The 24,914-nt window shown below is 41.7% G+C and overlaps 1 protein-coding gene across 1 annotated transcript; it reads right to left on the bottom strand.

Annotated features, from left to right (window-relative positions):
* Positions 1-46: 46 nt before the first annotated feature.
* Positions 47-23,955, bottom strand: LOC139199432 (venom factor-like). Its single transcript, XM_070828503.1, has 44 exons — positions 23,876-23,955; positions 23,779-23,796; positions 23,654-23,689; positions 23,194-23,232; positions 22,268-22,457; positions 20,792-20,957; positions 20,556-20,626; positions 20,114-20,205; positions 19,422-19,504; positions 19,183-19,270; positions 18,888-18,990; positions 17,857-17,971; positions 17,258-17,373; positions 17,028-17,171; positions 15,896-16,111; positions 15,555-15,755; positions 15,024-15,179; positions 14,743-14,872; positions 13,672-13,740; positions 12,842-13,156; positions 12,049-12,262; positions 9,995-10,080; positions 9,490-9,629; positions 8,727-8,936; positions 8,518-8,578; positions 7,818-7,901; positions 7,535-7,738; positions 7,056-7,131; positions 6,594-6,753; positions 6,266-6,382; positions 5,970-6,123; positions 5,411-5,574; positions 5,124-5,279; positions 4,880-4,939; positions 4,609-4,699; positions 4,121-4,172; positions 3,858-3,945; positions 2,814-2,903; positions 2,544-2,649; positions 1,714-1,803; positions 1,522-1,605; positions 972-1,052; positions 645-792; positions 47-191 (listed from the first exon to the last, which is right to left on the bottom strand). The coding sequence occupies exons 1-44, from the start codon at positions 23,953-23,955 to the stop codon at positions 47-49; spliced, it is 5,289 nt and encodes a 1,762-aa protein (XP_070684604.1).
* Positions 23,956-24,914: the final 959 nt, after the last annotated feature.

Below are 24,914 nucleotides of genomic sequence, written 5' to 3' on the forward strand. Positions count from 1 at the left end.
TTTACATGCACGGGCGAGCGGCATGCAGTTGCTGCTCGGGCCCCGTCTACAGCCTGCAGGCGTTCACAGACAGTTCATATGCAGTTTCCCCGAGGCTCTTGCATTTGGCCTCCAGGCTGGGGTTGCTGGAGCACTCTGCGGACGAAGGCCAGCGCTCCACCCACGTGTCCTTTCCTAACATGTAGATGAATCTGACAAACAGGGAGGCAAAGGGGCTCTGTCACTGCAGTTAAAGTATTTCAAGAATAACAGTGGAGTAATTAACATTTCTCTGTCCATTTTAATCTTGTGAGCGATTATAAAATGGTCAGTCAGAGTTTGTGCTTATGAAGTTTGTGATGCAGCAAACACACATTGCTACCAGTACGTAAGACTGAAGGCCTTAAAAGAAGCATGGCTTGACTTTTGATCAGATGGCATATTGTTACAGTTTCTGGTTGTTGTGAAGAGCCAACAGTTTCCCAGAAACATCCCATGTTTTCTATTTTGGTAGCTTATATGCATGGTGGCTGGAAAAGATGCCACATTTAAGGGCAATGTTAGACAAATACTCGTCCACAGGCAGAAACGTATCAGAATGGCCTTCCACTTTTTGTCTTAAGGCTTTGTTATAGATACATTAGTTGTTTTCTTGCTCTCCTTACTTGTTGGTGTCGACATCAACGCTCCACCGATCCTCTTTGGGGCCGATGATTAAGTACTGGGAGCCCTCTTTCAGGCTGAGTCCGTCTCTGCAGCCTCCGTGGGACATGAAAAACCTCTTCTGGCCCACTTCAACTCCAGCCTCCAAACCTGGATGGCAGGAGGAAGACATTAGGATAATATTAAGCTGCATTTTAATGCTATTGAATGGGTCCGTCTAGCCTAGAGTTTCTTACTCTGCAGCTTCCTACCACGGGGGTTTCATTAATCGACAGACCTTTATTTAAAAAGAAAAATATAAACGACACATACTTATGACATTGACTCACCCAGCTTGATAACTTGTGTGATCTCCATCTCATAACTGTCGTAGTAAGTCTGGCGGACGCTCAGCACCTTCACCTGGAAAACTTAAAAAAAAACAAAACAAGAAAAAAGGTCATTTGTTTTGTTCACAATGAAATCGGTCCAGTGAGGATGAATCCTAATGCTTTCACCCACCAGTGGGGTCAAACTTGTTACATGTATACAAAAAATAATGCATCCTGATGGGCAAATTGCCGTGAAATGTACAAATACTGTGTATGTGAATAGTTATATAGCTGAACCAATATCTTATCATTAATCCTACCACCAATAGGTAGTTAGTTTCCCACCTTTCAGGTGATATTTTCCTGTACAGATTCCTCATTTATGTGCTAGATCCAGCCTTCTATTGATCTTTTTCACTGTATATTATACCAAGAATTCATCTCATGTTATCCTGTTAAAGCTTATTGACAGGATACAGGATGTTTAATGGATATGATTGGCTATTCGCTCAAACCAAAACAAACTTAAGAAACAGTTCAGGTGTGTGCATGTTTGTGCATTTCGTACCGTGGTGTAAACTCTTGCAGGCAAATATCTCTCTCTCTTTGTTGGGGAAGTTTTTGCTATCATCTTTGGAGATGCAGCAGTCACCTGCAGTTTATGAGCAAATGGAAAAAAAAAAAAAAAAAAAAAAATTAATAGAAAATGGTGCATTCCTGCGTCCACTAATGCGTCGCCGTGGGAGCACACTGGCTTTACCCTGCGTGCAGCGGCAGACGTCGTCCCTGCAGATCTGAGAGAGCTCCTCTTTGTCCTCCCTGGGAGAGTAAGTACGGCTGCAGCGGTGATCTGTGACAAAGAGAGAGAGCACGGATGTAACACCTGCACTGAAGTGTTTGTGGTAGGGGAACATTTTGTTCTCTCATACTGAGAGAAGACGTTTAGGGAAGTTAACTACCTCTTCTATGTACCATAATCTGTATGTAACTGTGCCAGATGAAAGCATGATCCCTAAAAGTGGTTATTTATAAAAGGCTTTTACATTGCTCAGTGCAAAGCCACCAGACTCCATTGACAAAAACAAACATTTTATATGGTATTCGCTCGTCTACCACTGTCTCGATCAGTTAGTTTGTGTTTTAAAGGGTTAGTTCGGAGCTAATACAATATTTGTGTGATATCAATCTATCATATATAATGCCAATTCACAGCAAATGTTATCTCAAGACGCTTTCCATAAAGAGCAGGACTAGACTAAACTCTTTAAGAGGGAGAGACTCAAGGATTCAAGGGCCAGCATCAGGCGACAGTGGCGGGAAAAACTCCCCTTTAACGGGAAGAAACCTCGAACAGAACCGGGCTCAGAGGTGGGCGGCTTTCTGTCGGGGTCCGTGTGGGGTGAAAGACAACATACCCAAATTACTTAGCAGTCATTTTGAAAACATAACCCTGGCCCTGGTTTTAAAATGTTCAGTGATCCTTTGAGGCTGATCCACAATAATGCCTTACTTTTATATCTAAATTGAAAACATAGTAAGAAGTTACGGGTGAGATCTGCTGTGAAGTGGTGTCAGGATGCGCTCTCATACCTGGGTTGTAATACTCATAGACGGTAACCGAGGATGGCTGGAGGAGGCCCACTTTGAAGTTCTGCTGAAGCCTGAAGACCAGGATCTCTGGCTCTTTGTGAGACACCTGAGGGGAGGACGGGGGGGAGGGTAGTTGCAGAGCCAGAGAAAATATTAATTTAAGTATGAGGTCCTGTTTCAAGAAGCTTGATTTAGGGAGTCAAACCTGGAATCTCCTCAGATCCAGGACTATTGCAAACAAGTAAATCCGACTGTTATTTACAGTTTTACCTTGAACAGGTGGATGATCAGAGAGCCCCGGTCACTCAGGTTATCAACAATCTGGAAGTTACTGATGTAGTGGTCCACAGAGTTGGACAACTAGACAAACACACACATGCAGAGAAATGGTTAACAACCAGGCTGTGGTGTGTGTGTGTGTGTGTGTGTGTGGGTGTCTTCAGATCCTTTACTAAAGTATTTATATCGATACCACCCTGAGAAAATACTCCACTATAAGTAAAAGTAGTCATTCTGCAGTAAAATGTTCCCAGTCAGTGTTTTCCTGGATTATTCTGGATTAATGCTACTACACGTTGAGCTAATTTTAACAACTCTATATGCTGTGGTTTAATCTCCAGCAATGCATCATGGTCTATAAGATCATCATATGCTTGTACCATCCCTTTCCTGTGAGAACCACAAAGTCAACTCTTCATGAGTTCAGAAAAACAGCCTGCTTTTAGCTTCGTGACGACACGTTTCACAGCTCATCTAAGAGTTTGTTTGTAATTTAAATAGTTTATTTAGCTTGAAAAGGAGGACGAATGTCACAAACATTCAAAATCACCGAATTGGGAGATGCATGCATGAGTAAAAGAAAAGTAACTAAAGATGTCAGATAAATTCAGTGGAGAGAAAAGTAAAAATTAGAAGTATGAAGTTGCACAAAATGGAAATACTCAAATGAAAGACAAGTAGCCCAAATTTTAACAGTACTTTTTAGCTATAACAAAACAACATTATCACGATATAGTAAACTTTAACAAACTTCCATCTGAGTTTGTTTCAGTGAGACGTTGCACTGATAATCAGGTGTAACATGTCAACCCCATAATTTCCCATTTTTGACTGTTTGAATGTGGCTTGAATTGTGTAAACGTGTAAAACTACTTCACTTCTCTGTGTTGTGAAACAGCATATTAGGAGTTTTTCCCAAAACAAAAGCACTAAAACTGTTCTATTGTAGCTTTAGCCCTTCAAACAGCTTTCCCATGAATGTAATATAAGAGGAGATGCTCTACTCTACAAGCACTAGTAGAAAAGGCTGATTACCAACTCCAGGTCTGAGTTTTCTGGGGTGAAGCCAGTGGGCAGACTGATGTCCAGAACCACCATCCTGACGTCTCGAGGTCCTAAAGCCCTGTGGAATAGAAAGAGATCAGCTTACTTTTAATGTAAAACCAAGAAAATCACCAAACTTCACTGACAAAACTCTTTAGAATAAAATATGACACCAACCTAAGAACGTTTTTAGTCTTTTAACTTTAATAAAAGTTAAAAAGGTTAGACATAAGTGCAAAACAGCAGTAACTCACCTCACTCTGATGGTGATCTGGTAGGATTTTTCTACATCAGCTGGAGGCTTTTCTGTTATGGAGCAGAAACAGAGCATTTGTACAGAAGTCAGGCTGCTTAACCTAAATGTGTAAAATACTATATTTTATTCAGTTATTCAGCTACAGAAGAAGAAAAAAAAGACATGTACATACAAACTATATCATAAAATGCACTTGCATTCATTTGTTTCGCATTTTCTGGTTTTGTATATTTTACTTTCTTTTCTTCTGTCTCTATAGAAAATTACTAAAATAACTTGTTAATGTTAAATGTTGCTTTATCATTATTCTTGTGAAAATGGTGATTTACATTATAACCGTCAATAAAATGTTCATCTCTGACATCGTTTCCTGCTGTGTTCTGTTTATGTCTTTGCAGATGTTTAAACTTTTTTTCAATTCAAAAAAGGAAATTTGATCAGTTTAAACATTTTCCACCCTCCTGTGGCACTAAAAGAGAGAGTTACCGCTGGATTCTTCTACAGTGACGTTGAGCTCGAAGTTCTTGCAGGGCACTTTCTCATCCACCTCATGCAGCTGGTTGTAATAGGTCACAACCTTCAGTCAAAGATCAAGAGACAGGAAAGGAAAACACCCATCAACCAGAGGAGAGACGCACAGAACCATTATGGTCAAATAAATACTGTAAACCCAAAACATTTACCACTTAGAAACTAACTCATATATATAAAATGATATAAAAAAAATGTTTTTGCTGAACTAAAAGTGTGATTGTACCTCCAGTATTCCCTGTCCATTCCCTCGAGCCACCACTTCCAAATCAAGATCAGTAGGCATCTACAGAACAAAAGAAGCAATTTTTGGTAAAACACATCTGAAAAACAGGACAAATCAACTCCCTGATATTGTTACTGCACCCAGTGGTGTTCTCAAATCCCCAAAACGTCCTCCAACGTCACAGTTTGATGTTTCTAAACTGAAAAAGGAGTGAGAAACACGGTGGCACTCTCATGTCTCTCACCCTGGAGGAGCGAGCAGCGTAGGCCGTCTTGGGGTCGAAGTGGTAGCGGATGTCCCTGCGTCCCTTCAGCCTGACGTCCACGTCCAGAGTGACGTCATTAGCAGGAGGTCTATTGATCAGATACTCCGACAGCGCCTGCAACACCACCATGGTGGACTAGGAGAGGACATCAAGGCAAGACATAGATTAAGAAGGGCTGTAGTTCTTCTGTTGAACCCTGTTAAAACTACTCTAAAGGACAATCAAAAAACGTAGGATTCACAGTTACTGTTCCATCCTGCTGTTACCTGAGTGGAGCCGAAGCCCCCTCCACTCCTTCGCTGGCTGTTTAGCCATTTAAACGGTGCTTCAGCTTCTTCCATGCGTCCCATTTTGACCAGTGCCAGCAGGGCGTAGCCCGTCGCCTCCAAGGTGAACAGGGAGCTGTGAAGGTCGGGCCAGTGGCTGCCACCTGCAGGACCGAGGAAGAGAGACGGAGACGGAGAGCGGCACGCTATCATTGCTTCACCATATCATTATCGAGAGGGACTGAATGTTATTTTCTACTCTATTACTTATGTTCATGGTCAAGGGGACTGGACGAACATGGGAAGAACGAGTATTCAGGCTTTGACGATGCTAATTTGCAAAATTAACAACAACAACATTTAGATGACTGGTCTGTTTGATGTGAAATCATTTATTTGGCTACATTCTATATGCTTGCATCTAATCTGCTCACTCTGAATAACCTGTGCAGGAGGCGTAGACAAGAAAGGAAGATGGGATACAGTGGGGGAGGAACGGAAAATAGAAGCACTTTGTGCCAGCTTTGACATAATTTGCCGAATATTTGTGATGTGATACCTGGAGCTGCAGCTCTGAGTAAAGATGTTGCCAGGTCGTTGGTTTGATTCCCCAGGAGAGCCAGTGCGTAGGAGGCGATGGCCACAGTGTACGGCCTCCTCCCTCCTCTCATCACCGCTCCTCTGAGGTAGTTTGTTGTGCTCAGAATAACCAACTACAGTAGACAAACATGGCAGACGACAGTTTTGAGTACAACTTACTGATATTATCACCATTCATTGTAATAATGAGCTAAAAAGTGCTTCACAGGCAACAGACAACAGTTAACTAAAGACGACCAACTCTCCGTGAATCACCTCCATGTTCTCGCTTGGATCGCTGCCGCAGCTGATCCCTGCTTGCTTGGCCTCAGCGAGCGCTATGGCGACGAAGGCCGTCAGGGTGATCTCGGGGTCGTCGCCACGCATACCACCCTGGAGGCACAAAGACGGGAAGAGAGTTTTTCATTATAGATCTTTATTATGAAGACCTGGAAAGTAAAATAATCCACCTGCAGACACACAGAACAAGTTCATTCCAATATCTTCAGTTTCAACATCGATTTTATAACCATGAGGACATTTGTGTTGAGAAAAGATTCCTTCAGTTGTTAGCATGGTGTGTTTTTAAGTGTGTGAGTCTCACAGTCATGGTCGTGCTGTACACTGGGTTGCTCTCTACGAAGTTCCCCCGAAGCCCCAGCTTGTTCTTCACCAGGTAGAGCAGAGGGTCGCACACTTGCTGCTTGTCGATGCCAATGATGGAGTGAGCCATGGAGAAAACTTTCACCACGTATGCAGTGATCCTGACATCAAGGGGGACATTAGCATATCAGGACATAATGACGATTTCATTGGTTTTCATTTCAGAATGTGGCCCAGCAAATGGTTGTATATATTGTTTATACATTGTTCTTTTTTTTTTTTGCAAAGGCATTGTGTGAAAATCCAAATAATTTATAATTTGTGAATCTCAGACTGATAGAAAAAAAACAAACATATCACCACTGAGACTGAACTAATTATAGAATATCTGTCTACCAGATTATCTTGGAGATCAGGTCATGAGTTTTAGAGATTTTTGTTTTTTTTTTAACTTTGACAGTACCATGTACTGGCACCTTCCTTCCTGTATGGCGGGTAGGAGCCGTCACTCTTTCTGTATGCCAGCTGGTTCTCATAACCTGAAAACAACATGGATGAATTTAAATATGGGATGTGACGGCGGGAGAATTCACAAATATTCAGAACAAAGCTCGGTTCACCCATCCATGTATCCAACTAGACTTTTATCTCTATATTCATCCATCCGACTAGCTATTCACCCTTTCCTGCATCCGTCCATCCATCCACCGATTCATCTATCTATCTATCTATCTATCTATCTATCTATCTATCTATCTATCTATCTATCTATCTATCTATCTATCTGTCCTTCCTCCCAACTAGCATTCACCTATTGCAGTATCATCATCCACCATTGATTCATGTGTCGTTTATATATCCAAATAATCATCTAGCCATCTGTGAAGGACATCCTTCATCCATGCATCCACTTATTCCTGTTTTTTTTCCTTTCTCACTCACCTCTCCTGATGTATTGGAGAGCCTCCACCTTGCGCTGCACCCCTACAGTCTCCCAGTTGTTGGTTCGATCCAGGTAGAGGGTGGCGATGAGCGGCAGAGTGATGGTGGCCAAGTTCTGCTCCACACAGCCGCCGGGCATCCGGATCAGAGAGCCCAGAGAGTCCTCGCTGATGGAGTTATCGATGCTGTCCGCCAACACATTGCCTGGAGAAGAGAAAAGGAACCAGATATCATTCTCCTAGTTTCATTTTCAACCCGTGTCACTGCTCTGTCAGTGACTGACCTCTGACGTTGATGAACGTCTCTGGAACCGAGTTTGGAACGACTGACTCCAGTTCCACTTTGCCCATATGAACGGTCTGCGTTCCTGTAGTGGACAGAAACAGAACCATAAAACTAAACTTCACGACTATCTAAGGATCCATTACTTGAAAAAAGCTAGCATGCCAATACCCAAACCTTCATACATCAGACAGCTAAAGGTTTAGCTGGGCCACGTATGCTGTTTAGAGCCTTCTTACTGAGCTGTGAACCAATATGGAAAATGAATTGTCTCAAAATCTAAAATGTACACAGCATCTACAACATGATTAAGACACACTGAAGTCATCTTTTGTAATTCTGTTAACTAATTAATGATGCAGTATGTGCCATTATGGTACCAGACCATCTACTCCATCTGCTCACATGTGCTCTGCTGCTGTATGACTCTGCTCTGTCCTAATTACCGCCTGCAGCCCCAGGAGCAGAGATACATCACCTTCGCTGGCAGTCACTGTTCCTGACCGAGACTAGTCAGTAAACTGCACACAGCACTCGCAAACACGTCTCAAAATGAATGAATAGACTCTGGATTGCAGCGCATTGAGTCAAAGGATTGCGTGTCTACAACACAACACCAAAATTAGAGGCTGAATCAACATGAAACCCCATAAATGTGGTCCATCAACATGCGTCTAAAATGGTCGCTGTGATCTTCATACCTCCCTCAGCAGACGGGTTTAACACAGCACTCCTAACTTCAGTCTTCTGCACTCCGTCCAACTGTTTGGGTTGAATAAAAGAGTTATTTTAATAGCAGATCTTTACTCAAGTACGTCTGTGACTGTGGATCCCTCCTGTTTTGCACACTGTCTGTAAAGTGAATGTTTTGGGATCACAGCAGTACCACAGGAATAACATTAGCACTCACCACCACCCGTAGAAGTTTTTGGATGCGGTCTGCTCCGCGGTTGTCTCTTTCGACCACCATCACCTCCAGAGGAAGTTTCCCCACCACCAGCGGTACGATGGTGTACGGCACCGCAACAGAGGAGCCGGCCGCCAGCGTTACTTCCTGAGTGTGTCTGTCCTTGAAGGCGATGCTGCATATGCCCTCCGTCTTCATCAGCACCACCCTCACCTGAAACCAGTCAGCACAAGCACAGATGTTCTAGCTTGATTCCATTCAACCTTTTTTTTATTGAAAATTAAGTTTTTAATTAAGTTTAAGTGGAACCAAGATGGACTCAGTATCTGATTTATAGCGAATGGCGATGTGGCAACTATCTAATAGACATTCTTGGTCCCCAGAGGATGAATCCTTCCTCCTAACTTAGTGAAATGTCCCTGCAGTTTGGTGCATGCATGCATGTTCCCTTCCAGTATGAGTTTTTAAGACACCCAGTGCCATTATTTTGGTGAAATGTCTGTATGTCCAATACTTAATACCTGTGAAACAAATGACATTCCCATCAGCCTCTGCTGTACTTTGCGTTTAGTGCTCAACTCCATGCGAAATATTTAAGCAAACGTAGCATTGCCATAAACTCTTAGCCTTGTAACTTCTGTAGGGAGAGATTCTTTTATCTGTCAGGCAACTCATATTGTAAAAGATGCATTTTATATTCACTGATTCCTCAGTTGAAGAAAAAAGCCGTGACGGAGCTGTTTTGTTTTAGAGGTGACCTTCTTACATGTAGGTCCTCGTAGCCATAGTTATGAACCACGGCTTTGATCTCGATCTGTTCGTTCCTCGCCACTGAATACGGCAGCCTCAGGTCCACAAAGAAATGCTTCCACGCTCTGATGTTGTACGGCTCAGCAATACAGAAACCTGCAGACAACCAGAGGCACGTTAGAGGTGGTTGATTTATCGTTCGTGGTTCAATTATCCTTTGAGTTTCAAGATCTAAACTGAGAGTGGGGAGAATTTTTGTCAGCCTTTACTTTTGTAGTAAATTGTAGGATTAAGAATTAGGTTCTAAGGAGATTTAAAGAGATGATTTGATCCCTTCAGTTCTTGCCAAACGTAAAGTCAAGTACATATTTATATTCCAGTTCTCATAAAATTGGGGGCACTCAAAATAATGATGCTTAAATGACATTGGCATTTTTCAGACAACTGCCTAATTTTTCCGTCATCTTAAAAGCCAGAGCTGTCATTACAAGCCAAACATCTTCACCTCCTCCTCCTCCTACCTGTACGAGGTGATGCGCTGACAGCCAGAACTCCCCACTCTGTGATGCTGTCTGGTAAAGGGTGGTCGATGTCCTTAGATGCCAGCCTGTTGAGATCAGATTCGTGTCTGTGTTATCACCAGCAAGGTGAAAAAGCAGCTGTGACTTTTACAACTGATGCAACAAAGAAGTGTACAAGCTCGTCACAGTGAAGGACACACGTAGGTATCTGCATTAGTACAGAACATGAGTGAATAAAACTGGGAAACTGAGCCAGTAGTGTTGATTCTGACCTGTTTACTCCGCTGTTATCACTGACCAAACAAAACATGATGCAACTCAAGGAGCCTCTGATCCATATTTCTATCCTAAAGGCATGGTACGTCAAATGTGACTGGCTGGATTTGGACGTGACTTTGGGGACCCAGTTGCTGCTTCATTCCAGCATTTTCAGATTAACAGGCATGGGGGGTGCTATAGTACAGTTTAAACATCTAGATACGGCAAAGAGGGGATAAGAATCTCGCTTTTAAAATGGGAAGCTGAGCACACAATATCTTTGGCACTCAAGCGGTTTAAATCTTGAAAAATACAATAAAAGCTGACTGTTTACTGCCAGTATTATTACAGGAACAAGATTAAAGACAATAATAAACATTTAAAAGTAACCTTCATCAGTTTGGACGCTTTTCGAACCATCATCATACGTTACAACTTGTTCAAAGTCTCAGATTCATTCAAACGGACACTCAAACGCTGTAAACGGCATCTTTAACGTTGCAAAACCAGTTAGTTAGCAAACATGAGGTCTTTTTGGCCCACTAAATCTATGTGTCATCTTCCAGGCATGACTTGTTTACCGTCTCCTCCCAGTGGGGATGAACAGTGGACTCAAACAAAATGAGTCACCTACTCCCTCGCTGCACTGCAGGCAAATAAAACTGCAAACTTAAACCATATTTATTTTCTTTTTAAATCGGCACTAATGAATCTGGAGACTTACTGGAAAAAATAAAAATAAAAAATACAATTCAAGAATCAAGAATCGTCATTTCTTATTAAGGATAGGAGAAAGAATCCTCTTTAAATCCCATTTCAAATATTTCTATAGACTTTAAGTCTTATTTTCCCTGATAAGATTTTAAATCTCTATGAAGGAAGAATATAGAATATGAAGGAAACTCCTCACATTTTAAAGTTCTGCTTTCCACATACTTGACACTGAGGTCTGACATTTCTCTGTGGTTCTTTGACAGACACACACTACTCACTAAAAGTTAGGGATGTTCAGCTTTCAGGTGAAATTTCAGGATGAACCTAAAATGCATTCGAACCTTTCCAGGTGAACTTAATGTGACCTTCTCTAAACCTTTGAATGCACATGTCCAACTGTTCAGTGTCTCAGTACTTTCTGCACCAGCTGCTGTTCTCTAACAAGAAGCTTAACAGCAACATTCACAACAGGTTTGATCCATGAATCCACCAATACATTTCCTGCTTCAGTCAGAATTGGTATTTAAACAGTCCTCCTCATCGTGCTGTTCACATTCTGACATCATGAGACCAAGACGACACCTAACAGTTGATCAGCAGCACCTCAACACTGGAGGCTTCAAACAGGAAGTCCTCAGACGGAGGTGTTCACTGAGCTTAGAGGGTCACAGAGTGTCATCAGGAGGTTGGAACAGTGATACAGAGACTGGAAGAGTCACAGAAAGGAGAGGAGTGGACGTCCTTTGGCCACGTCCCAATTTATTGAGACACTGACATGTTTTGTTGTGGTACTGTTAAATACATTGTTTAAAATGAAGAAATTACCATTGCATGCTTCTACTAAAAAAATAATCAGCTTCCTCCTGCTTCCCACCTGCCACAGGTAGTCAAGCCTCAGGTTTACATTTCAGTCTCATCTTTTTACTTGTTTTTAATTGCTCACACTATATCCGGCCTTATTTCCATGCTGATCAGTTTTGCTCCTGCAATAGTAACTGGATTAACAAAATACACTAATATGAATCAAATCCTAAAGTGATGCTCCTCCACCAGATTAGGCTGAAATCTAATCTTTCACTCACCCGTCTCTCTCCGCCTGCTTGGGTAGGTTCACGTCCGTCCATAGCCAAGACTCGTAGAACTTGGATCGCAGATACACTTGAGTCTCGTCCAGGTACTCCCACTCTTCCTCCTCATCCTCTCCCTCCAGCACCCCCACTCTCTCCACTCCCTCCACTCTCACCACTCTCTCCATTACCTCCATTACCTCCATTGCCTCCGCTTTCAGAGGCACCCGCTCCATGCTTTCTTCTCGAGCCGTCTCGAGTGTCCTTGTATAAGACTTACGTGCATGTCCCCAATCTATGTCAACACATTTATGTATCATTAGCAGGTCTTGGCATCTCATTAAATATTTCCAATATAGCAATCTTGAAGTTGTCAGTATGTCCGCACCCACGCATTACAACAAATTCATGGACGTTCATTCATTTTTCAATAACAGCACCGTATAACTATTAGTGGTCAAACACTCTTATGCTGTTGATCAGCTTGGTGGATGGTCAATCCACCAGCAGGTTGACTTTGGAGAACAACTACTGGATGGACAGCCACATCGTGCAGACACTCATGTGCCCCTCAGGATGAATTGATTATCTCCTGACTTCTCATGCTTTTTATCATCAGATCAAATTTCTCATTTGTCCAGTACTTTGATTTATGACCTTGTATCCACAAAACTAAACTAAAACTAAATCAACACTATACAATCAAATGTCAAAGGTGTTAAAAGGTTTCAAGATATCCTACTAATAGCCAGGATATCTGATTTAAATGTGATGGAAATAAAAAGGTTTAAGGAGCAGTAATTACCAGAATTACGGGAGGAGAGGAGTAATTTGCTATGCCTGGAGATCCCCACTTTACCAAAACCAACAGCACGCACAGGTGGAGGGGTGGTGGTGGTGGTGGTGGTGGTGGCGTAAGTTGTGGTCATGGGTGGTGGGGTGGTGGGAACCTCAGTGTCAAACACTTGGTGCCTGTAAGTAGCGCAGCAGTAGCGGAAAGCCCGCATGCATTCCCAGCCCTCTGTGATGTAGAGGGAGCGTCTGGTGCAGGAGTACGGCATGGGGATATCCCTGAGGCCGTCCTTACAGCAGCGACGCTCCAGCTTCTCCTTGTAATGACTCCCTGGACGCAGAAAGGCGAAAAGAAGGGAGCAGAGTCATCAGTGCTATTAATTTATTATCAGTATTTGGTATTCAGTTTAGTTTTAATTAATCAAATGACCAAACTTTCTGTTTTTGGTCGTTGTTTTGTGTTTTAATTGCACATTTGTTGCATACAGATAAAAAAAAAAAAGCATCTAAAAGAGCTAATATCTACCCCAGCAGTTGGTGGAGACCAAACCAGAGCTCTAAAGAGAGTGAATATTGAACTTCAATGAATCAGTTAGACTGAAGCACAACTCCAGTGGTTTGACAACGGTGCTCAATGTTTTCCGAAGAGTGTAAAAAGGCAAATGTTGCTAAAACAAGTTTGTAATTTTACAGTATCGCTCCCAGGGTGGCCGATTAACACAAGCGATTCACCTTTGAGGTGGAATTTCAAGTTGGACAAGCAGAGGAAGATGATGTTATGCTAGTCAGCTGTCCGAGCTAATAAATGCTAATAACCAGACCCCTCCGTGCTGAGAGGGCACTCACCTAGCTGGGCTTTACGCTGCAACTGCTCAGCAGAGCGCCGCCTTCTGGCACTGGCTGGACACTGCAGGGCTGAGGAGAGGACAAGAGGGCACAAAAACATCTTTCACAATCATTTATTTGTTTGTCTCTTTTTAAAAATTAACTTTGCAATAAGTGTTTTTGTGTGACATCTGATCTTTAAAGTGAATTAGCTATGGATCTTGTTGTAAGTCTCTTTGGATGTACAGTAAGTGTCAGCTGACAGTCAGAAATTACTCCTCAGCACAGCACTTTAACATACAGTATAAGACAGACCGACTTTTTTAGGCTCTATATGAGAAACTCACCCAGCAGCTCCAGTATTGCGCCACTTTAAGCAAACACACAGTGCAAACATGGTCTTCAGCTCACACTGTGACTCTCTGCAGCATCTACTTTGGGAATTTTACAATTCATGATGATGTATAATTTTCTCTACTGGTATAACAACATATATATGTGTTTAACACCTTTAAAGTTAACAGCAACAACAAGTGAGAATGACTGGCACACACACTCCCCATCAATGCTTCTAATACTCAAAAGTTAAAGTTAAAAAGTAGATTATTTTTTTAAATCAGTTAAAAAAAAAGCTAGTGAATACCTGAATCTATCCATCTATCTACCTGAGATATTACATCTACTAATCCATTCAACCGTGAGACAGTTTTGCACCTAATAAATAAATGTATCAATTAAAACTAAAAGATGAAGAGAACATCTGCTCGCGTTTATTTTGAGGAACAACATGTGTCTCATCTGTGATGGGAGAAGCTTGACTGTGTGGATGACTGCCTCCAGTAGATTTCAGATATATATATATATATATATACACACACACACACACACACACACACACACACACACACACATATATATATATATATATATATATATATATATATATATATATATATATACACATACACATAGGCTATATTTTTATTTATACATATAAATATATATATATTTTTTTTTACAATATCTTAGTCGCTCAAATTCACCAAACACAAGGACTAAGCAGCCGGCTGCTCGCCCTGTGCTTGTGGGTACCTTGTCTGGGTTGGGTTGTGAACCCGGCGCTGGAGCTGTAGAGCAGCCCTGCGTCTGAGAACACAGCCTGAGCCTCCAGGCCTCCCCCTCGGGTGCACCCGATGTCTCCGTGCTCCACCATATCCCAAATCTGACATTAAGGACAAGGTAACACAGAGTGTGCTCAGCAGAGCACAAAAACAGACTCTGGACTTTGTAATGTTTCAGTTTCGGGGTATTTGGGGGCTTTGTTTCAATTAGCGCCTTCAGTTTTGATGCACAAGCAGGTTACAAACACTCACCTTGCTCTGTGTCAGTCTGTCCCTGCTGAGCAGATATACAGCGTTGTCCACAGCCAGCAGGCTGACCTTTGCACCTGGATCACCTCTGACCTTAAAACGAAGGTTCTTCCCTGGCGTGTAGTCTCGAACTACACCATCCACCGGCCCGACAGTCAGCTGTAGGAGAGAATGAATAATGTGCATCGATATGAAACAGTGAACAAAAGCCTGAAGATCAGAACTGATATTGATGATCTTGTTTCAATCAATATGAAGAAGCAAACACTCAAACAAACAAATTTAGTAAATCAGAATAAATCAGAGATATTATGGAATTATTTTTTATTTTTCCTATTGTCAACAAACCCCACGAAAACACTCTCAATACTTCCAGATTATAATCTAAGTTTTAGTAATTTCCTAAAACTAAGTATTTAAGTTTCATAAAAACACTTTTTGCATGTTGACAGACACACGCAGTGAGTTGCTGGACTTTTTCAGCCATTATACAAACTGTGGCTAAGATCCTCTGAGACTGAGCTCGTCACTCACCCCTCCCACACAGGAATCTACCACATCCACCCAGATGGAGTCCGGCACCACCTCTTCACGCCCCACCCAGGGAATACTGTAGAACGCCACAAAACGGAAGGACGGCATCATTTCCGGGGAGACAACCAGTCCGACGCTGGTAAACAGCTGACCAGACACATCCACGCGCTCAGCGGTGATGATTTTACCTTTATTCAGCACCTGAGAGAGTTTTGGGGAGAGAGTCGTGAGCAATGCATCATTTTCGTAGACTGTGGGTTGCTTGCTGATTGTTTTTCTTTTAATCCCAACTTTCTGATTCCCAAGTGTGTTGGAAATGTGATGTGGTGTTTATTTCTCACCAGGTAGGTGATGTGCTTAATGGATTCTTTGATTGTCTGGTCTGCAGCAGCGAGGTTCAGGTTCAGGGCCAGTCTGTCTCCTACAGAGACCCTGTTGGTCCCTGTGGAGATGTACAGGTAGTTCCGCTGGTCCTTGTTAAAGGTGACATACGGCTTAACAGTGACCTGTTTTTTGGCCTGCTGCTCTGGTCTCAGGCCGACCTCTGCGGTCTCAGCCTGCGAAGTGGACAAAATAAAAACAGTTGACAGTTTAGTCTTTAAAATTTCATTTTAAGAAAGATGTCCTGTGGTCCAGTAGCCACATGGGTAGATAAAAACAGGACATTAAAACCCAGGGAGCAACAATACAAACACACAAAAATCAAGAACAAAAGATTTTTAAAGCCCCAGAATGTAAAGTAGCCACATATCTATAATTACTAATGACAAAATAATCAATAATCAGGTTTCAGGCTTTTAAAACCACCTCATCACATTAAAAAAAGTAGCTGCTACAGTGACTTAGTGTATTATAATTGAGTTTGGGGGGTTGTAAAATTAACAAGAACAAAACTTGGATATTGTCTGAGATCATAATGAGGCTGTGATACGGTGCAACTACCAATCGGTTTTTATTATCGGTTAATCTGCTGATCAGTTATTTGTTTGTGACGATCAGAAGCTGATCATAAGGTGATGCCTTCAAATAGCTTGTTTAACCCCCCACAAAAAAAACGATTGAAAAACCCAATAAAGTTAATTTACCGTCTTATAAAGAAAAACAGAAATCCATCTGGAAACACTGGAACCGGCTCTTTTTGGGCAGCTAATAAATATCTTTAACCATTTATTGTTGTTCCTGACCAACGTTCTACTGATCAACACATTTAATTGAATCTACTAATCAGTTAAACTCAACCGGCACAGAATCATCATGAAAGAACATTAAATTAGATACCAAGATGTCTAAAAAGAGCAAATATGTTAAAATAGAGGCAATAATTCAACCGACAATAGAAACAGCAGAATATCTGCAGCAAAGCACGAGAAGGTGACAAATTATAAAGCATTGATGATGATTGATTCATGCTACAAAGTTAAATCAGTACATTCCCGCTCCCCCACGGCTGGGTGTCAGCTCAGTCATACTAACAGTGATGGTTTGAGGGTGCTGATCGTTGGGCATGTTGAAGGAGACTCTGGCAGTGCCGGAGAAAACGACCACGGGCGTGTCCATCACATTCAGCTTGACGGGGACGCTGCGGGGCGGGGGGCCATCGTGGTGGCTCACCTGGATCTGGACAGTTTGGGGAACATTTCTCTATGAGTTTATACACTTTATATATATATATATATAGTATTAGTAGGTATGTTCTCACTCACTGTGAAGTCGAGGGGCAGGCCCGGCTTAAAGTACTTTGGCATGTCTTTGAAGGATAAGATGTAGGGAGACTCCACGATTTTAATGCCAGTCTTCTCTGCTTCAACCAGATCACTGCCTGCACAGAAGAAAAACCACCTCTAATAACCACAAACCTGAATAATTCAAGGAATCTAACATCTGCGTTCTCTTTTCAGTTTCACGGTCCCATATCTCCCAAAAGCTGAACAACAGGGAAGAGACCCACTTTTTAATGACTTGAGTTTGTCCACAGGGCCGAAGGTCACGTTGGTACACATCTGACCCCAGGTTATATTTAAAAAGTGACAACATGACAACATCGATCTGTCCCGAAGAGTTTGGTTTCAACACATGACAGTTTGTTTAAACTCCTACAACAGTTTCCTACGTCCTTTCGAATAAGAAAAATAATCACTCTTTTTAAGAACAGCATCACTTGTTTTCATATTTTTGTTTGATACATATATGCAAAATTTCTGAACGACTAGTTGTTTTCATCAGTTGGCTTTAATAGTTTGTCAAAGGGTCGACAGGTGTCTGTAATTTTTCAGCGTGCCCGCTGATATCAAGTGCTTGTTACCTGACTTGGTGAGCACAGAGGCCTTGACGTACACAGAGCTGCCCACCAAAGATGTGACGTTGGGGTAAGCGGTCTTGATCTCGTCCATGCTCAGACTGACGACTCCCCCATCCAGCTGCAGGAGAACAAGAACACAGAGTAATTTTACCAAACATTTGACGAAAAAAAAGCAGATTTTACCGTTGTTACATCTGATTTAACAACTTATTAACCAACGTCTAGTGTTGACTAAAAACTTTTTCTCAAAGACTTTCTCTTGAGCTTTTAACAGCACCTCATGGTCTCGATACGTGGAGTGTAAGTGGGCACTTCATCCACAAAGGATAGCTGAAACCTCTAGAGAAAAGCCAGTGTACCTTGAGCTAAGATTTTTGTTTTGTCAAGCTATTTCCAAGTGCAAGAATTACGATGAATTACAACAAATTACTTATCAAATTATTATTTTAACTTATACATGAACTGTATGGTTGGTTGAGTGTCACGGCTCTCACCAACTCCCCATGTAAAATCATAGACAACCATTTAAAAAAAAAAAAAAAAACATTTAGCAGCTAAAGATTTCCTCTGTAACTGGTGGAGCCAGAGTGAATAACATTAATCAGCCGGACAGAAACACAACTCCAACGCTCGTGTTTCCTGCTGTCTGCTGGATGTGTAAGTAGCCAGTTATTTGGAGGCACGTCAGCCTTTTAGCTGTCAGCTGAAAGTATATCAAGACTGTATGTTTGTGGTTTGATTTTCTCAACAACCGTTCATCCAAGTAACTTCACACTGGGCGGGCGCATCGCTGAGGAGCCAAGGAAGTGCACTGTTGAGCTCTTTAGATCTACAGGACATAGCATGCTCTACATTGCTACAGTACATTCAAGAACATTTCAAGCGTTGTAATTTGTGGTGCCTGATCGTCCTGTTCTGAACAGGCAGGTTTTAAATGGGAGCAAAGTAAACCTAAAGCTTAGCATTCAGGAACAGAAGCAACAACAGAATAACTACTAACATCTGGTGAATTCATGAGCAGAGCAGTGACTTACGTCCGACACTTGCTTCACTGAAGGCAGCCTTCTCATCTCATTGTTGGTCATCACTCCAAACACCACATAGGCCGTCCCCTGGACCGGCTCCCCATACAGGTACCTGAGGCACCATCACAAAAACGGTAAGTCAATAGCTTTTAGAGTTAACATTAGAATTAGGTTTGTGTTAAACTAACTAATTCTCACAACAGATGATAATAACACTTGAAGTAAAGGTTCAGTTACGGGTTAGTGAATGAATATGGCTGAAATATTATTATAGATTAATAGCAAACATGTGTGTGAGACCAACCTGGCTGAGATCTCAACAGACAGCTCGCTGTCATCCAGGTTAAGGAAGGACTTCTTGGGCGTCAAGGTAACATTGAAGGCGGGAAGCACTGAAAAGCAAAGAATGTATTTCCACAGTTAGACAGCCTTGCAACTCAAAAATGTGACATTGAGCTGATGCCCTCCTGACAAAAGGATTTGTAGCATGACAGAAAATGTGCTCCTGATGTTCTTAGCTAAAGTAACCGCAAGCCGACCTACCGTATTTCTTCACCGTGAACTTGGAGGTGAAAGTGTTCTGCGCCCAGTGGTCAAACTTTGCAGTCACCATCCACGTTCCCTCACTGCCACGGACATCCAGCCAGACCAGAGACAGTACAGAAACAGAGAGGTTTTAGGTGCTTTGTGGAATATTCAAGACATGTCTGTATGCAAGCTCCATCTTAGTTTGGCATGTTAGCATGCTAACATTTGTTAAATAGCAGAAAAGCGATTATTACAAGTCATCCTAAGCCAGACATGAATGTCTGTCTCAAATGTGTTGGCAATCCATCCAATAGTTGTTGAGACGTTCCACTCAAAACCACAAATGTGAATCTGATGCACAAGATGAAAAGTCACTGCATCAAAGTAAGTATAGTTCATCCTCTGGGAACCATGCATGCCTGTGAAAGATTTTGGGCCGATCCTGCATAGCAGTTCATCACACGGCTGAGATATTTTAGTGTGAACCAAAGAAGAGAGATTGACGGTTAATGGCATCCCAAGAGCCACGCTGCTGGCAAGGCTAAGAAATGTTGGAACAGGTGGGAATAAATAAGTGTGATTGTGATAGTACTGCGTGAATGTGAGGCAGGATATGCTGACGTCACTCGATAAAGAACGTCAACACCTCTAAATCTCTTGGCAGTGGAGAAGGTTGTTGAAAGATGAGTTCAACCAGCTGATCTTACTTGACAATTTCAGAGAGAGGAAAAGTGTCTCCGAAGACGCCATCGGTGGCTCGGACCCTGGGGATCTGTTTAACCACCACACCGTCTGGATTCTGACGCACAAACAGGTCGTGTTAGTTAATATAATGTAGAATTCAACAAGATATTGCAGGAATATCACCAAAACCCATGATCCGTTGTGTATACAGAGTTATCGTGCTGCTCCTTCCCTCTGCATCCTTTTGTGCTCCCATTTATTTATAGTACAACGTCACATTTACGTTGCATTTAATGATTATTTTCGTTGAAAATGTGTTAAAACTTTAGACAATAGATTGTGAAAGGTTGTGAAAACAAATTGTTCTGAACATCCAAGGAGATATTCTCTTGTTTTAGCCTCTGAGAATTGGAGTTTTGGTTTGCTGATTTATTCTCTGTGGATCTACTAATCAGTTATGTTTACCTGGATATCTATTGAGACCGAGCTGTCAAAGGCCTTGAAGAACGGAGAGGACGTGAAGGCTCTGAATCGAACTGGAGACGGAGAGAGAGCGAGAGGGAAACGGATAAAAGATACTCAAAATAAAGATTTCACGAGTTCTCCATCAGTCTAGCATTATCCCCTTGTATTATCATGACTGGTTCTGCTTCTCTCAGTACTGTTTCTGTGACATCTCTCCATCTACATTTTCACCTCACCAGTGTCTCCAGGGTTGTAGATGGGTTTGTCTGTCTGGATGAAGATGTATCCAGAGTGAAAGGACACCATCAGCACCCTCTCCATCTCGTGGAAACCTTCAAAGTTCACCCTCAGATACACAAACTTGTTCTTCTCCTCTTCGCGATTCAATTGATCCGACGAGAGCTGGGATAAAATGAGAGCGAGACACAGACTGATGTCAATCCTGATAAAGATGACTGATCTCTAACCTGCAACTGGTAATCGGTCTTGTCTGGTCCTCTGGTCCTGGTTTTTCACGCACTTAAATAACCTTTAGTCACAAAATTTATGTAAACAGGATAAGGAATTAGAGATTATTTTCCATGTGTATGCTGATAATATGAGCACAAACGGTGTCCTCTTTCACAACAAAGCCCGTTTTCTTGCTGCGTCGTCGGTTCAAACGCTCCAACAATCAGACTCCAGCCTCTTGCATCACATGTACACTGAAAATAAGTAATCCATGGTTCCAAAGTGAGGTCACATCAGATTACCAACCTGTGACGTGCAAATTTGACAGATTTTACAGAAGCCAGGTCATTACAGCGCGTGGAAAAGTATTCCAAAGCATCTGGTTTCTTGAGTGCATGTAAATGTTCTCAATGAGAACTCAAAATTATCATGATTTATAAAAAAGGTCTCGTTGTGCTGCAGTCTTCAGGCTGGTCCGTCTGGACCACGCAGATCTGATCACTTTCCATCTATATCTACTGGTATCAGTTTATTTTATTTGTGATGAATAACTTAAAGCTGATTCAGTTCTAGTTGTCTGACCTAATTTTAGAAACAACAAAGACACCTGATCTTCTGTGAACTTTAGATCTATCTTTAACCCTTTCATGCATAGAGGTCACTACAGCATGCAGCTCTTCAAAAGCTGTTTTCTTGTATATGCATGAGTTTTGAGGGCATAGTAGCACATCAGCCGCTACAGTGGAGGCTACTGCATCATCTCATCCACTGACTGCTACTCAGTGGGAAGCCATTGTAAGTGAAAATTTTAAAAAAAAGTGAAGCCAAGATGGTCGACAGACAGCCAGAAACACCAAGTTGCTCATTTTGTGCAGGTAAGAAAAATATGGTGACATCAAGTAACATCTAAGGAGTCATGCAATTGCTAAATTGCCAAGTATCCACTGAATTGTACATCATGCATCACTGGCTATATTTCAACTACAGGACATGTAAAAATAAATAAAATTTGGGTTGAAAAAAAAAAGTTCAAATCTTGTTTTTCATGCCTAAAGATGAATAAAAACTCCTGACTGAGGTTATCATAATTCATGCATGAAAGGGTTAAAGAAAAACACCATCTCTGACATATTACAATGATCCTACTATCAATATGATAAACAAGTCACATTTTTTTCCAAAATAAATAACAAATCAATACAAATCAAAACACATTCACATCTTTTTTTTTTAACTACATCTATGAGCCCCTTATGAGTCACCTCTATACTCTTGAGAGTGTGGTATCTGTTTCCCACATTGAGCGTGGCAGAGTCCTGGAGGAGCATGACGGTCTTACTGAAGTCCAGGATGCTGATGGAGACGGTGATGGGGTTGGACACACCGTCTGCCTGTAGGTAGATGTTCTCCTGGCTGTCTGTCCTCAGCAGGTCTGGGGCCAGCAGGGTGAACCTGAAGGAAAACACCCCAACATTGACACCACAGCCACCACAGCTGACACCACTTCCACTACCTCCATTGGTGCTACTTCATTAACTACTGATACAACAATAATAATGATGATGATCCTTTATTAAAAGGTCCTTTAATATCTTGATCACTTCCTAGAAAGGATCTAACATTTATCTGTTCTTCTTCCTGAAGCTTACGGTCAGGTTCTATGTATGTTGTTTAATTAGTTCAGCACATAACCTGGTGAGTTGATTCTTGGAGCATAGAAGGTCATCTGAGGTTATCAAAAGTCAGAGCGGACAATCTGAGATACATGGAGAGTAAAGTGCACAATTTATATTTACTTTATTTAAACTACCACACTGCTGCTATTCATACTTTTAAATACTAAAAGAAGATGTCAGTGCTTTCCGACTATAATTCAGAGAAAATATCATTTTTACAGTAAACTACATGACTTGAATTGAAAAGACAATCCTGAGACACTATTTTTGGTGTGTGCTCCAAACTTTCAAGCCGAGGAGGGACTTGGATTCATTGTCTCCGACTATGACCACTGCTAGTGCCACTAAAAACAAACAGCAGGACTTAAAAATGTCAGATGGTGTTCTGAAAGAGAACAGGAACACTGCAAAGCTTGCGGAAAAGGCACATAAATAAAGCGAATTGATGAGTGATGTCTGCAGAGAATGAGAATTAATGGCTGTAAGACCAGACATTTGATCGGGAACTGTACCTCGGTGAAGAACTAATTGTGACTATCGGTTCCGGTAGGCTGCAAATAAACAGGACAAGTGTTTATTTCAGTCATGACACAACACTGTAACCATGACGGAGATAAAATAATCAGCAACATGTGGTTTTATAACATGGAATTATAAGTCACAGGGTGTTTGGCTTCAGTGTGGTAACATATGATACTCATGTAAGGCTACAGGGTTCATACACACTAAAAAAAACAGTTGGCCAATTGGAAAGGCTGGCCAACTGTGACAAGATGGTTTTTGGTTGGGAAACACTAGATATCTACAAATCCATATGACTGAGTCAGTAAAAAGTCAGTGCTTGAATCAGCAAGAACTGTCAAATCCCTGTTTGTTTAAACCCTGATATAGATTGTTATTGATGAATGTTGCAAAAAACAAATCTGCATCTGCATTTATGTTAATATGTAAAGTCCAGTTTCAGTGACTTACTCTTGGACGTCCCAGAAATCCTCTATAGGCATAAATCTAAGGGAGTGAATTCAGAAAGACTAATTTAAGATTTCACAGACTAAACGTGTCAGCTGTGTGCATGATCTCTGCGCACGCATACGTACCTGTCTCGCCAGGGCTGCCTGCAAAGAACAAAAGCTTCATTAGTAAACAATGCTGTAAAGATGTATACCGTCCAGAGAGCAGAAAACAGAGAGGTACCGTCTCCAAGGGTCAAACTGCCCGTTGGAAGTGCAGAGAAGCATGAGGAATAAAATGCTGGGTAGCGTCCACCGACTCATGTTGACTGGCAGGGATCCTCCGTGGACTGTGGCCACAGGAGAGACAGTCAGCCGCTGTAGTAGCCCCCCAGTCTCTCCGTCACATGTGCTGAAGAGGAGGGGCTGCAGTTTCTGATCAATAACAACGACCAAACACTAAAAACAAACCGCTGGCTTCTGCTGCTGCTCCCATATTCCTTCACAAAGTCAGAGGAATCAGCTTTAAAATGTGGAAAACTTCAGATACACTCACTGTGAGTATTAAACAATATAGCAGATTTGTTATTTTTAAACCATTTTCACCCCATATTAACTCCCAGACCCTAAAAAAAGGACAAACACACGTATGAGCAAAAAATAAATCACTCATTTTATCCAAAGTGGTCTTTCTATACAGCTAAACCTGAGTAATTATATGTATGTTGCCAAGACAGATAATTACATTCACCATCACTTGTGTGTTACATTATTTTAGTCATGCTTGAATGTGGGTCTTGAACAGAGCCCACTAAAGGACAGAACTGCTACATTAACTGTTAAGTAATGATTCTTTATCGGAACTAAAAACTTCCCCCATTTCAGCAGTTCCCAAACACCAGATATTTGAGGTGCAGCAAGTGTTAAAAGATTGGGTGTTTCGAGACACACAGCTGATCTCACTTCACCAGCTTGATTGAATCACTTCCCTGTTGGCTGTGTTGAACTTGTTCCAGCAGGACGACATTATCATTCCTTATTCTTATTAACACACGGAGCCTGGTGACGTCTAATCTAAACTTTAACCTGAGCAAAAAGGTCTAATGAATCAACAGGAGCAGCTGATGGCACCTGGAACATGCAGTGCAAATAAAAAAATACATAAACTCCATTATACAAAAGTGTTTTTTGGTGAAAACTAGAATTTCAATTTTGTGCCACAGTTATGAGAAAAATAACAGAAAAGTAATGTTGAAAAATAATCTCATTTTGGTGCGATTGTT

The sequence above is a fragment of the Pempheris klunzingeri genome, chromosome 3 (genome assembly GCF_042242105.1).
Source record: "Pempheris klunzingeri isolate RE-2024b chromosome 3, fPemKlu1.hap1, whole genome shotgun sequence".
Lineage (NCBI taxonomy): Eukaryota > Metazoa > Chordata > Actinopteri > Acropomatiformes > Pempheridae > Pempheris > Pempheris klunzingeri.

Coding starts and splice junctions, on each gene's coding strand:
- LOC139199432 (XM_070828503.1), bottom strand. CDS start 23,955: ATGAGTCGGTGGACGCTACCCAGCATTTTATTCCTCATGCTTCTCTGC. Junction 19,505..20,113: donor CCTCTCTCTGAAATTGTCAA/GTAAGATCAGCT, acceptor TGTCCGTGGCAG/TGAGGGAACGTGGATGGTGA. Junction 17,374..17,856: donor CTCTGTGCTCACCAAGTCAG/GTAACAAGCACT, acceptor TCTTCTGTGCAG/GCAGTGATCTGGTTGAAGCA.